The sequence below is a fragment of the Mesoplodon mirus genome, assembly GCF_964341445.2.
Source record: "Mesoplodon mirus genome assembly, chromosome: 7".
Lineage (NCBI taxonomy): Eukaryota > Metazoa > Chordata > Mammalia > Artiodactyla > Ziphiidae > Mesoplodon > Mesoplodon mirus.
The window spans coordinates 74,541,613-74,553,889 of NC_138983.1; the positions used below are offsets into that span (position 1 = coordinate 74,541,613).

At 46.0% G+C, this 12,277-nt stretch overlaps 1 protein-coding gene across 1 annotated transcript in view; it reads right to left on the reverse strand.

Moving 5' to 3' along the window:
* The window catches only part of LOC309807970 (forkhead-associated domain-containing protein 1-like), a gene marked incomplete at both ends in the record, with an annotated part of 79,328 nt that overhangs the window by 30,062 nt on the left and 36,989 nt on the right, over positions 1-12,277 (reverse strand). Inside the window, 2 exons of the mRNA XM_082627981.1 lie at positions 753-989; positions 4,074-4,183. Coding sequence (XP_082484107.1) covers positions 753-989; positions 4,074-4,183 — 347 coding nt within the window. The remainder of the gene's footprint in view (positions 1-752; positions 990-4,073; positions 4,184-12,277) is intronic.

The following is a 12,277-nucleotide window of genomic DNA, read 5'->3' on the forward strand; positions in this document are numbered from 1 at the left end:
AGCCCAAATCACATCACTGCCTCTCACTTGCTGTGCAAGCTGTAACAAGCTCCTGGGCATCTCTGAGCGTGCCTCAGTCTCCTCATCTGTAGAATGGCATCTGCCAGAAGACTGAGGTTTAAATAGCTAATGAGGGGACTTCCCTCATGGTGCAGTGGTTAAGAATCTGCCTGCCAATGCAGGGGACACGAGTTCGAGCCCTGGTCCAGGAAGATCCCACATGCTGTGGAGAAACTATGCCCGTGGGCCACAACTACTGAGCCTACACTCTAGAGTCCGCGAGCCACAGCTACTGAAGCCCTCATGCTGCAACTACTGAAGTCCACGTGCCTAGAGCCCATGGTCTGCAGCAAGAGAAGCCACTGCAATGAGAAGCCCATGCACCACAGTGAAGAGTAGACCCTGCTCACTGCAACTAGAGAAAGCCCATGCACAGCAACGAAGACCCAATGCAGCCATAAATAAATAAATTAAATAAATAAATTAAATAAATAAATAAATAAATAAATAAGCTAATGCACCCAAAGCACCTGCACCGGGGCCTGAACATGGTAGGCACTTAATCAAATCTAATATTGTTCTTACAAGGCTAGAAACTTGCCAACCCTGCACTCCCTGGAACTGTACTCCTCACCATGCTGTGCTCACTGCCCATTTCTAACTACCCGGGTGGCTCTCCCCAGGCTCTACCTGAGAGCTGTCACCCTGTGTTGTGACCGCAAGGCCCTGACCCACTTGTCTCTGAGCCCTACCTGGTTTTTCAAGCTCTGGATCTCTCTCTGTTGGGCATCGTCCTCTTCATGCAGAACCTGAAACTTGGGCGGGATCACCCTCTCCTTCTGCCTGGAGGCAGCTGTTTCCAACAGCTTCTGCCTCAGGTTGGCCACTTGGTTCTGCAGGCTTGCTATCACGGTGTCTTTGTATTTAGATTCAAGTTCAAAATCGGAGAGACGGCTGACTTCTTTTCCCAGCAGCAGAATTATTTCATCCTGGGTGGAGGCCAGATGGGAAATTTACTAGGTGTGGGTCTGGGTGTAAGGCTGAGCCCATTTAAAGAAATACAGGAAAAATATGGTATCATTCTTTGGGAAGGTGAGGGCAGGCAGGGAGGGAAAAAGCAGACTTTCAAGGCTATCTCTGTCACTTGGAAAATCTCATAGAGACAAGAATTGGGTTAAAATGATGTACTTGAATATAGACTCCTGTAATGGATGTCTATACCTCACAGGTACGGAAATTTTTCTCTCCCCGAGAATTAGACTTTCATATTAAGAACAACCATCCCACTTGGGAACTTTTGTTGCTAGAAAGTTTACTTAGAGTGTTTTCATTTATAATATTCAGCCTAGCACACTGGGGACCTAGGAAAGGTAGTTAGGAAAACAACATTCTGTTTGACCACATTCTGCCTATAATGAGGGTTATTTGTTTTAACTTAAAACATTCTGAACTATTTGTTTTCCCTTTCCTCTCTTCTAATATTTCCTGACTCTTTTGGCTATTCATGTATGAATTTTTTCCAGGTAACTCAATCTGGAAAGTAAATGAGACATGAATACTGATTTATTTGCATGGGCTCATGTAAACTTTTGGCTGGAAAAACAAAATTGCTGGTAGACTGTACCCACAGGTATAATTAACCCTGTCCTCCATCTCTCCAGTGAAAAAGCTCTGCAGCCAAAGAATTGGTTAGGTTTTCCAAAAAAGGAAAAAAAATTCCCCCAAACTTCTCACCAGACGTTATCAATAAAATGTCAGAAAAACTGAAGAAGAAGAAGAAGAAGAAAAAATTCCCCAGAGGCCTTTTCCAAAGCAGTCACGGGAGGAGGTAAACGGGCAATTTCTGGGCCAGCTCATTCCCAGGAGAGCCGTCCAGTCAGCCTCACAACCTGCTAGCTCCGTGACCTGGGGAAGGACAGGGTCTTGCTCATGAGAAAGCCTGTCTGACATTGCCAGCTGCTGCCAGGGGCCTTCCTTTGGATCCTTGTGAAAGTTGGTGGCAAAACTTCAAGAGAGAGCATCAGACATATTCCCTACTCCTGGGCAGTTTCCCCTGTTTCACCCTGTTATGATCAGCCAGGTGCTTATTCATTTCTCATGCAACAAACATTCATCGGGCAGCAACTAAGTGCCAGGCCCCGTGCCAGTGCTGGAATATAAGAAGTTTGCAGAGGGCAGTGGACAGCTGTGGGTTCTGCTTTCCTGCTGAGGGTCCCCTTGCCCTTCTTGGAGGGAGTGTTCCTCCTTCCATTTGGTCTGGGTAGGACTGTCAGTCATGTGCCCTGCTCCTTCCTGTCCCACCTCCCCATGTGCATGTGGCCCAAGCTGGTCAATCAGAGATTTCACACATCGATTACAGAGGGAGAGGATCTTGCCTTCTTTTGGATCATGTAGGCTTGTTTGCCTGAGTTTGTCTTTTCTAACACACAAAGCCAGCCTTATGAAAAAGCCAGACACTGAGGGAAACAGAGGGGAGAAGTTGGTAGTGGGGAGGTGTTCTGATGACATTATTCAAGCTCCTGGATCTAGCCATACCTGAAGCTAGTGGCCCTTTAAATTTTCCAATAAGATGAGCTAATCAATGCTCCCCCTCGAGCTAATTTGTTTATTGTCACTTGAAGGAGTCCTGGCAAGTCAGGGTATAAACGACTTATAAAGAGAAAGAATTATTTCTATTATAAATAGAAAAAATGATAAATGGCTTATAAAAATTTTCTATAAATAGAAAAAATTATAGTGGTTGCACTATATTTCCAAGTTAAAATTGCGGCGGGTTGAAAAATGGCTACAAATACTTTGCAGTTTTGCCATCCAGTCTATTTCCCCACCCTCTAGTCTGGGCTGGCCCCGTGACTAGCTTTAACCAACGGAATGGAGTGGAAGTGATGCTGCATGATCTCCAGGCAAGTTCTTACAGGCTGTGCAGCTTCTGCTCTGGCCCCCTGGGAACGCCGAGACCACCGTGCTGTGATGAAAAACCACATGCACAAAGGGGCGCACCAGCCCAGGCGTCCTGGCTGAGGCCCTAGATGTGGGAAGGAGGCCAATGGGGACCGACCACCAGCCTGGCCAAGCCAGCGGCTTACTGAGGCCACATGAGTGAGGCCAGGGGACACAAGCAAAGGAACCTTCCAGGTCAACCCATAGATTCTGGGGAATAATGAATTGCTGTTGGAAGCCGCTAAGTTTTGGGATGGCTTGTTACACAGCGATAAATACAGAATCTGAGTGTGGCTTCTCGCCTTTCTGCAACATTTTTCAGAGTCTGGTCCCAGGATGCCTGGTTGGAACCCCCTGCCTCCTGAAGGTTTGAATTTCCGTGTCTGACAAGAACCCCAGGTAGGTCTGCTCCTCACAAACTCTGAGAATTGCTGCAGGAGCAGGCCCTGGCCCTGAAGGAAAGCGAGATATTATAGACTGCTTCTTTTAGAGTAACTTTCGAGTCGTGTCTGAGTGGGGAGAAATTGACCTGGGCCCTTCCCAGGATGGCTTGAATCCACCTGTTCTGCTCGCATACCTGCTTTAAACCTCTCTGGTTCTTTAACGAGTCTCTTGGCCCAGGCCTCCCTGACTTCAGGGCTCAATTCCTCCTGCTAGGAACGTGTTTTTGCGTCACTGTCCCATCACTGAAGGTTGACCAAGTGATTACTGTGTGGGAGTTAGAAGTACCCGCTGAGAAGCTAACCAGACCTCGCTTTGAATCCTAACACTGCTCCTTGCATTGGGCAGCCGTGAACACATCACTGAACCTCTCTGAGCTTCAGTTTCCTCATCTGCAAAGTGAGGGTGATAAAATCTATTTTGAAGATGGTGAAGATTAACGAGCTAATAAATGTCAAGTGCACAGGACATGGCCCAGCACACAGTAGGTGCTCAGTACCTTGTAGTTGTAGATGTTATTTGGGATAAAATGAGCAGTGGCCAAACCTGGCTGAATGTCTTGGGAGGAAGAGGTGGTTTCTTGGAAGTAGGAAAAAGGGACGGTCCTTGAGACACAGAGAACAAGAGGCAGTGGCAATCTCTCCATGGTCCCTCTTGCTGCTGTAGCTCTGTGCTTCCCCGAGACCCCTCACCTTATCATACTGGGCCAGGTCCTGGTCCACAAAAATTTCTCTGTAGGGCTCTGCCCCAGGAATTTCCTCGGCCACTGATTGTTCCGACAGTTCCGCCGCGTTGGTCCACACTAACACACAAGATCAACAGAGAATGCAGAGGAGACTGTGAGTTTCCCCAAAGTCTTAAAGAATATTTTCAGATTAACCTTCACATTCATGAGACTTATGCACTGAAAGCATTACAGGAGGACAGGAAAGGGTAAGAGCTGCCTCATTTCTCTTCCCCAGCATTAACTGCACTGATGCACTGTGGTGTGTCTCTTTCCAGACATTTTTCTATGCCGCATAAGAGCTGATGACCTTGGGCAAGTCATTTGCTCTCTCTAAGCCTTCGTTTCCACATACATAATTTAGGATCACTGATAGTCTCTGCTATAAAGGGCTATCTGGAGATTAAATAGAATAATGATATAGAGCAGGGGTTGGCAAACTATGGCCCTGCGGCCAAATCTGGCCTTCTGCCTATTTTTGTAAATAAAGTTTTATTGCAACACAGCCACAGTGATTCATTTACATATTCTTTATGGCTGCTTCCCAGCTACAAAGGCAGAGCTGAGTAGTTGCAGCACAGACCATGTGACCCACAAATCCTAAAGTATTTACTATCTGGCTCTTTACAGGAAAAGTTTGCTGACCCCTCATGTAGATCATTTAGCACTAAACATTAGCTATATATTTTTTATTGCAGTCATATCTTTTCAAAAAACAAAAATGCATTTACATGTCAGAGATTCTTATCCAGCTTACTTTTCAGCTAACAATATCAAAAACATTTTCCCATGTCAGTATTTGAGGCTGTACTGGGTTCTTTTCAAGGGTAGCATTGTGGTCCATTGTCCAAGTGTGCCAAACGTGTTTAACTAGGATCCACTTGATAGACATTTAAGCTTTCCTAATTGTTTTCTTATTTACCCCAATATTACAAGGCCTGCTTATATGACTTTTGGGGAGTATGGCATTGTGTTTGGGGGTCCCACTCTGTATCAAATCAGACATCTCGCAATTCACTCACATCAACACTGAATACATTTTTTTTTATTGGTGTAGAAATGTTTGTAAAGATTTCTATAATTCTACTTGTGAGACCACTTGGGCCCAAGCAGCGTATTTTAAATTTCCAACTGACTATGGTTTCTGGACAGTCACTGCACATTCTTATCTTCTTGTGAAGTGAGAAACTGAACAATTTGTTTTCAGTGGTGATGAAACTTTAATGAGTATTAACATTAATGATGAATGAAGCACGCACTGTCATGTTTGTGGACATTCATCATTTATTCATTTTACTTCTGCATTTTTTATTTATGCATTTTAGAGTCAAAGATTCCTGCCCCCCCAGCCAGGTCTCAAACCTCTTTGTGGACCCCAGAACCTCTAGTGGACATAGCTGATGGCCTGTGGTGCCCAGAGAATGCACAGCCTTGCGTGTTGAATGAGCAGCCCTGGCCACAGTGTTTCCTGGGGCACGAGGAACACAAGGGCCTGGAACTTCAGCAGCTGCCCATTTTCTCTCCCTCCACCTCCCAACTAGGTCCATGATTAGAAAACTTTTATTTGAAGCTCACTGCCCCCATCTGACTCTCTTGGATCCTGAGCAGCAAAGTCCTAACTGACTATAGCAGCAGTGCCTGATAGAGAAATAAGGGAGCTACAGAATGCAATTTTCAATTTTCTCGTAGTCACGTTAAAAAGGTAAAAAGAAGAGAGGAATTTTTAATGATCAATTTTATTTAACCCAACATATTTAAAAAAACATCATTTCAACACGTGATCGACAAAAAATATGGAGATATTTTATATTCTTTTTCTTCGAGGCATGAAGCCTTTGAAATCTGGGGTTTATTTGACACTGATTGTGTATCTCAATTTGGAAACTGAGTTTTCAGGAGGAAGATTTCATCTGTTTTCAGATTCCTCAAGAAATCGGCTCCCACTGGAGGAAGGTACTGCCTGGCCTGTGTCCCCAGGGAGGGCCTCGGGGTCTGACCCTAACTGGGCCCCTGTCCAGTCTCAGCTTAGAGTTCTGGCATCTGATGCCATCTCTAGGGGTGACTCCGGCTGCCTCTACGACCGTGTCGTGGCTGTCTTGAGGGACGCTTCCCTGCAAGATGATGGCCGGAGCGGGGACTTCATCAAACTTACAGAACAGGCTGATCGATGGGGTCCCTTTACTGGGGAAGGTGTGTTTACTCAAAGTCTTTGTGGGGCTAGAATTTGCTCTGAGACTTGCTTTCCTTACACCCAGGCAGGGAGCTGCAGGAGCAGTTACCCCTCACCTGCCCCAAACTTCTTTACCGGCTACTGTTATTTATCAGAAAGAACCTAAGGGCCATGTATGACCAAACCGGCTTAACTCTAGATGCTGGATCCTTCGGAGGTCCCAGTGGGAGAAGCCCCAGGGAGAGGCGGGAGGGCTGGGGCGGTGGGACGGCGGATATGGGGACGCAGGCACTTTAAGAATTTTCGGGCATGAGCTGTTGGCCAAAAGGCAGGGAAGTTACTTTAATATTTTAACAACCCCCAGCTGTCCTGGTGCGCTCCAATAATCACCAGTCTGCAGCAGGGGCAGTATGTGTGCACCTTAACTGTGTCTTTCAGACATTGTAAGTTGTAAATAAAAGTTAAATAACAATCATGGTTAGGTAGTAACTTAATTTTTAAATTTTAATATTTAAAATTTAAATATTAAAATTTTAAAATATTTAAATTATTAAGATTGTAAAATTTAAAATTTAAATAATAAAATATTAAATATTTTAATATTTACTGAATGTTCGCTATGCACCAGGCGCTGTGCTCAGCACTTACAGGCAGGATACGATTTCGTCTTCATAACAACCCAGTGAGATAGGCATTATTATTCCCATCTCCATTTTATACGTGAGAGATATGAGGCACAGAGACGTCAAGTCACCTGCTCAAGGACACACAGCTGGTAAGTGGTAGAGTCAAGGGATGAGCCTAAGTTTGTTGGATTCAGAGCCTATGCTTTTAACCACTATGTAGTCAATGTATTGAAGTGGGAAGATGTTTATGACATATTATTGAATTTTAAAAATCAGGTAGGGAATTCCTTGGCAGTCCAGTGATTAGGATTCTGTGCTTCCACTGCAGGGGGCACAGGTTCCATCCCTGGCTGGGGAACAAAGATCCTGCAAGCTGAGCGGCACGGCCAAAAAAAGAAAAAAAAAGGTTACCTATGTTAGGTCCATATGATCCTATTATTGGGAAAAAAAAATATATATATATATGAATCAAGATGCTATTTTAATAAGTCACTCCACATATTTTCTTTTCTCAGTAATTCTTCCCCACCTCCCATGAGCTCTTGCCATTAAGATTTGGCCTTGGAGCTGACGTTTTATTGCCTTGTGGTATAGGAAGGATGAGTATTAACTAGAACAGGGTGAGTTTTCCCCCAGGCAAAATGACGTTTTCATTTTTGACAATGTCTGGAGACATTTTTGAGAACCACAGTTGTGGGGGGGGTGTTGCTACTGGTATCTCTGGTGGGTAGGAGTCAGGGATGCTGCTAAACTTTCTACAGTGGACAGGACAGATCCTACAACAAGGAGTTATCCGGCCCCACATGTCACTGTGCCAAGATTGAGAAACCCTGACCTGATCTGCAGTAAATAAATCCTTGGCTTTGGGTTTTCAAATAGAATTTTTCAAGTCTAAAGCAAGGTGACAGTCTAACAGTAAACCAATTTAATTGGAAGAGCCCAGCTTTGCTAAGAGAGGAAAGAGCTTTCTCGGAACCCTTAAAAAGAGGTGTTTTCTGTCAAGAGACAGCATGGAGGACTGGAGCACAGAGTTTTCTCTGAAGCGTGGAGTAGAGAGGCCCAGACACAAAGGAACTCCCCATGACACGGGAAGATGAAAGTCCTTTTCTGAGGATGGCGAGAGTGTCAGGGGAACGAGGGCAAACGTTTGGAAACATGAGACCTGGCTGAGAGGCTGAGGAGATAGAGCCCAAGTAGATGTGAGGGACTCTAAGTCATACGACTCATCCTTCATTTCTCCAGGGGGAATCCAAGTCCTTCAGAGAAGCCCCAAGTTCAGCATGGCACTGGAGAAACCGGTGATTACAGTGGAAAAATTTAAATGGCGGAGTGAAAAAAAGAAAAGAAACAGCCCATGTGCCATGTGTCCAAAGGACACATTAAAAAAAAACCCCAAAAACCCTGTATATATGTTCATAAGACAGAACATGATGCATACAACAAAATGAATGAATCTCAGAAATACTATGCTGAGTGAAAAAAGCCTTCCACAAAGGAACATGTACTACATGGTTCTGTGTACTTGAGATTCTAGAACAGGAATATCTAATCCATGGCGGGAAAAGAATTCAGAAGAGTGGGTGCCTCTGGGGCCTGGGGCTGGGAATTGACTGGGGAGGGACATGAGGGAACTTTCTGGGGTGATGGTAATGTTCTATATCTTGATAGGAATTTGGGTTACATAGTTGTGCACGACTGGCAAAACTCAGTGAGCACATTCAAGATCTACACCTTTCAGGGTGTGGTAGCCAGTCTCCAAGATGGCCCCACTGATTCTTGTCTCCTGGTATTCAGACCCTTGCATCATCCTCTCCAATACTGGATGGACTTTATATTAGTTAGCTGGGGCTGCCATAACAAAACACCACAGGAGGTCTTAACAAAAGAAATTCATTTTCTCACAGTTCTGGAGGCTGGAAGTCCAAGATCAAGGTGTGGGCAGGGTTAGGCCTCTCTCCTTGGCTTGCAGACGGCCACCTTCCTGCTGTGTCCTCACATGCCCTTTTCTCTGTGCACGTGCATCCCTGGCGTCTCTCTCTCTCTTCTTACAAGGACACCAGCCCTTGGATTAGGGCCCACCCAATCATCTCATTTGAACTTACTCATCTATTTCAATACACTATCTCCAAATATGGTCACATTCTGCGATATTCGGATTGAGGCCTCAGCATATGCATTTTGGGGGAATGCAATTCAGTCCGTAACAAAGCTTCTCTATGTAACCAAGGATATTGCAGAAATGACACAGTTTGATTCCTGAGGTTAGATCATAAAAGATATTGCAGCTTCTGCCTCACTCTCTAGGACCACTTGTCTGGAGGAGCTGGCAGCTTGAGGATGCTCAAGCAACGTATGGAGAGGTGCACTTAGTGAAGAACTGAGGCCTCTTACCAAAATCCATGTGAGTGAACCATCCTAGAGGTGGGTCCTCCAGCCCCAGACAAGCCCCCAGAGGACCACAGCCCAGCCATCACCATTACTGCCACCTCATGGACAAGCCTGAGCAAGAATCCCCCAGCTAAGCCATTCCCAACTTCCTGACTCAGAGAAACTAGGAGATAATAAATGTTTACTGTTGTTTTAGGCCATTACATCCTGCAGTAATTTGTTATGCAACAATAAGTAGCAAATACAGGTTTGGGCACCAGGAGTGGTGGAAAATTTAACAAAAACCCTACGATGTGGAGTGGTTTGGGATGGAACAGTGGCCAGAAGCTGGAGGACTTTGGCCAAGAGTCTTTGAGAAAGCCTGAATAGTCTTAGTAGAAGCTCTGATGGCCTTTGAGGAGGCAGTGAGGGAAGGGTTCCAGGAAAGTGAGGAAAATGTTACTGGGGTTAAGGGATCCTTGTTAGGTGGTGGCAGAAGGTTTCCTAACACGTTGCCTGTGGTCATGAGGAAGGTAGAAAATGTTTGTGATGAGGCTGAGTGGTCAAGCTAAAGAGAGTCCCAGACAGAGTCTTGGAAGGTGCTGCCTGGTTACTTCTTGCTACTTATAGTGAAATGTGAGGGGGAGAGACAGTTAAAGGAAGGGCTGTTAAATCAGGGCAATGTTCTGGGCTTGAAAATTCCCTGCCTCTCCAGGTGGCAAATGAAATGTAAGAAACAGGTTCTGGGCAAAGATCAAATCAAGGGCACTCTCAAGAAAACACAGTCCAGAGAAGAAGCTGAGGGTGCGGTTGTAAAATCCTTTGTTAAGAATACAGATCCAGGGCAGTGTCCAAGAGAACCCTTCGGTCAAAGAACTGGGCTTCTAAGAAGCTTCTGTCCTTTGTCAGTCTTTGCAGAAGCCCATGGTGGAAGGGCTTGTGACAAAAAAGTCTGTGGGCGTGGTTTTTGCCTGATAGGATGAACCCCAATAAGAAGCACTGCCAACTCAGACTGACAGAGACCCACAAAAGTCAAAGAAGCGTCTGGACCCCCAAGCTTCTACAGGGAGGAAGCAGGCTATAAAACTATGCAGCCACATCCATGGGACACCTTTCTTAGGAAAGGGAGGACGACTCAGAAGGCGGAACTCACGGACCAGGGGCAGAGCCAAGAGCCCTGGAAAGTCATTTCTGGGCAAGAGTTGGACTGAAGCCCAGTCAAGGAACTGCCGATATTTTCCCAGCTGGACTTCAGAACTGCTTTGGGCCAGGGACTCCTGTGTGTTTCCTGTTTTTCTTCTTTTGGAACAAGAGGAGTGTATGTAGCAGTGATGCTATGTCTGTCCCACCAATATGTGCTGGGTGTGTGAGGGACAGACCCTTTGTTCAGAGGTCTTCAGATTTCTGGAAGTAGTACTTGATGAGCTGAACGTAACGTACTACACCCATGAGCCCCATCTGTACCTGGACTTGATTTAGACGAGATTCTGGAATTTGAGCCGATGCTGTTACTGGGGTGAGATTTTGGGGGGCCTCGGGAGAGAGGAGGAGGAGTGTGAATCATTGAGGACCCGAGGGCAGGCTGTGGTAGCCGGCCTCCAAGATGACTGCTGACAATCCCCGCCTCCTGGTCTTCAGGCCCGGGTGTAGTCTTCTCCCACACTGGAGGGTGACGCCCTGGGTAACCATCAGGATATTGCAACAATGACAGAGCATGACTTCTGAGGCTTAGTCACAAGAGGTGTTGCCATTTCCATCTTGTCCTCCAGGATCACTTGCTCAGGAGGAGCAGCTGCCGTGTCATGAGAACGCTCGAGCCACTCTCTGGGGAGGCCCATGTGGTGAGGAACCGGGGCCTCCTGCTGACACCCATGTGAGCAGCCGTGTTCGAAGTGGATCCTCTGGCCCAGGTCAAGCCTTCAGATGACTGCAGCCTTACGAGGAACCCTGAGCCACAGCCGTCCTGCTAAGCTGCTGCCAAATTCCTGACCCCACAGAAACCGTATAGATGATAACACATGTTTGATTTTGCTTTAGGCTACTACGTTTGGGGAGAATTCGTTATGCATTCATGATAACTAATACACATTCTGTGTTCATTTTACATGAAGGAGACAAAACATGTTGAGTTCTAGTTAATGGTATATGTGCTAAAACATTTAGGGGGAGGACTACAGATGTGTGCTATTTATTTTGAAATGCATCCAAAAAATAAGATGGATTAATGCAGGACAAGAAGGATGGGTAGACAGAAATGTAATAAAGAGTACAGCAAAGTGTTAGCGGTAGAATTAGGAGGAGAGCTGTCTCTGTAAAATTCTTTTTGCTTTGCTGTATGTTTGAACGTTTTCACATTAAAATGCTGGGGGGGAGGCTTCCCTGGTGGCGCAGTGGTTGAGAGTCTGCCTGCCAATGCAGGGGACACAGGTTTGAACCCTGGTCTGGGAAGATCCCACATGCCACGGAGCAGCTGGACCCGTGAGCCACAACTACTGAGCCTGCGCGGCTGGAACTTGTGCTCCGCAACAAGAGAGGCCGCGATGGTTAGAGGCCCGCGCACCGCGATGAAGAGTGGCCCCTGCTCGCCGCAGCTGGAGAAAGCCCTCGCACAGAAGTGAAGACCCAACACAGCCATAAATAAAGAAATAAATAAAATTAAATTAAAAAAAAATGCTGGGGGGAAATGGCTGAGTAATTTCTTAACTTGGGTGGTTGGTACATGAGCGTTCCTTAGATGATGATGATGATGATGTAAACAGCAGAGATACCTTTCATTTGCTCCTTAGTCTGTTTATTTCAGAATAATAACTATTATTTGAATGGCTGAGGGAAGTGACTAGGTGAGTGGTCCTGAGTGAGACCAGGGAAGGGTGTGGAGGCATCGAGAGACCTGGGGTCTCAGAGGGGTCTGGGGCTGGGACACAGAAAACAGAGAATGGGACCTTCACACCAGTGGCCACAGAAGAAACCTGGGAATCATGCCAGGGACTAAGTCGACCCAGCTACTCT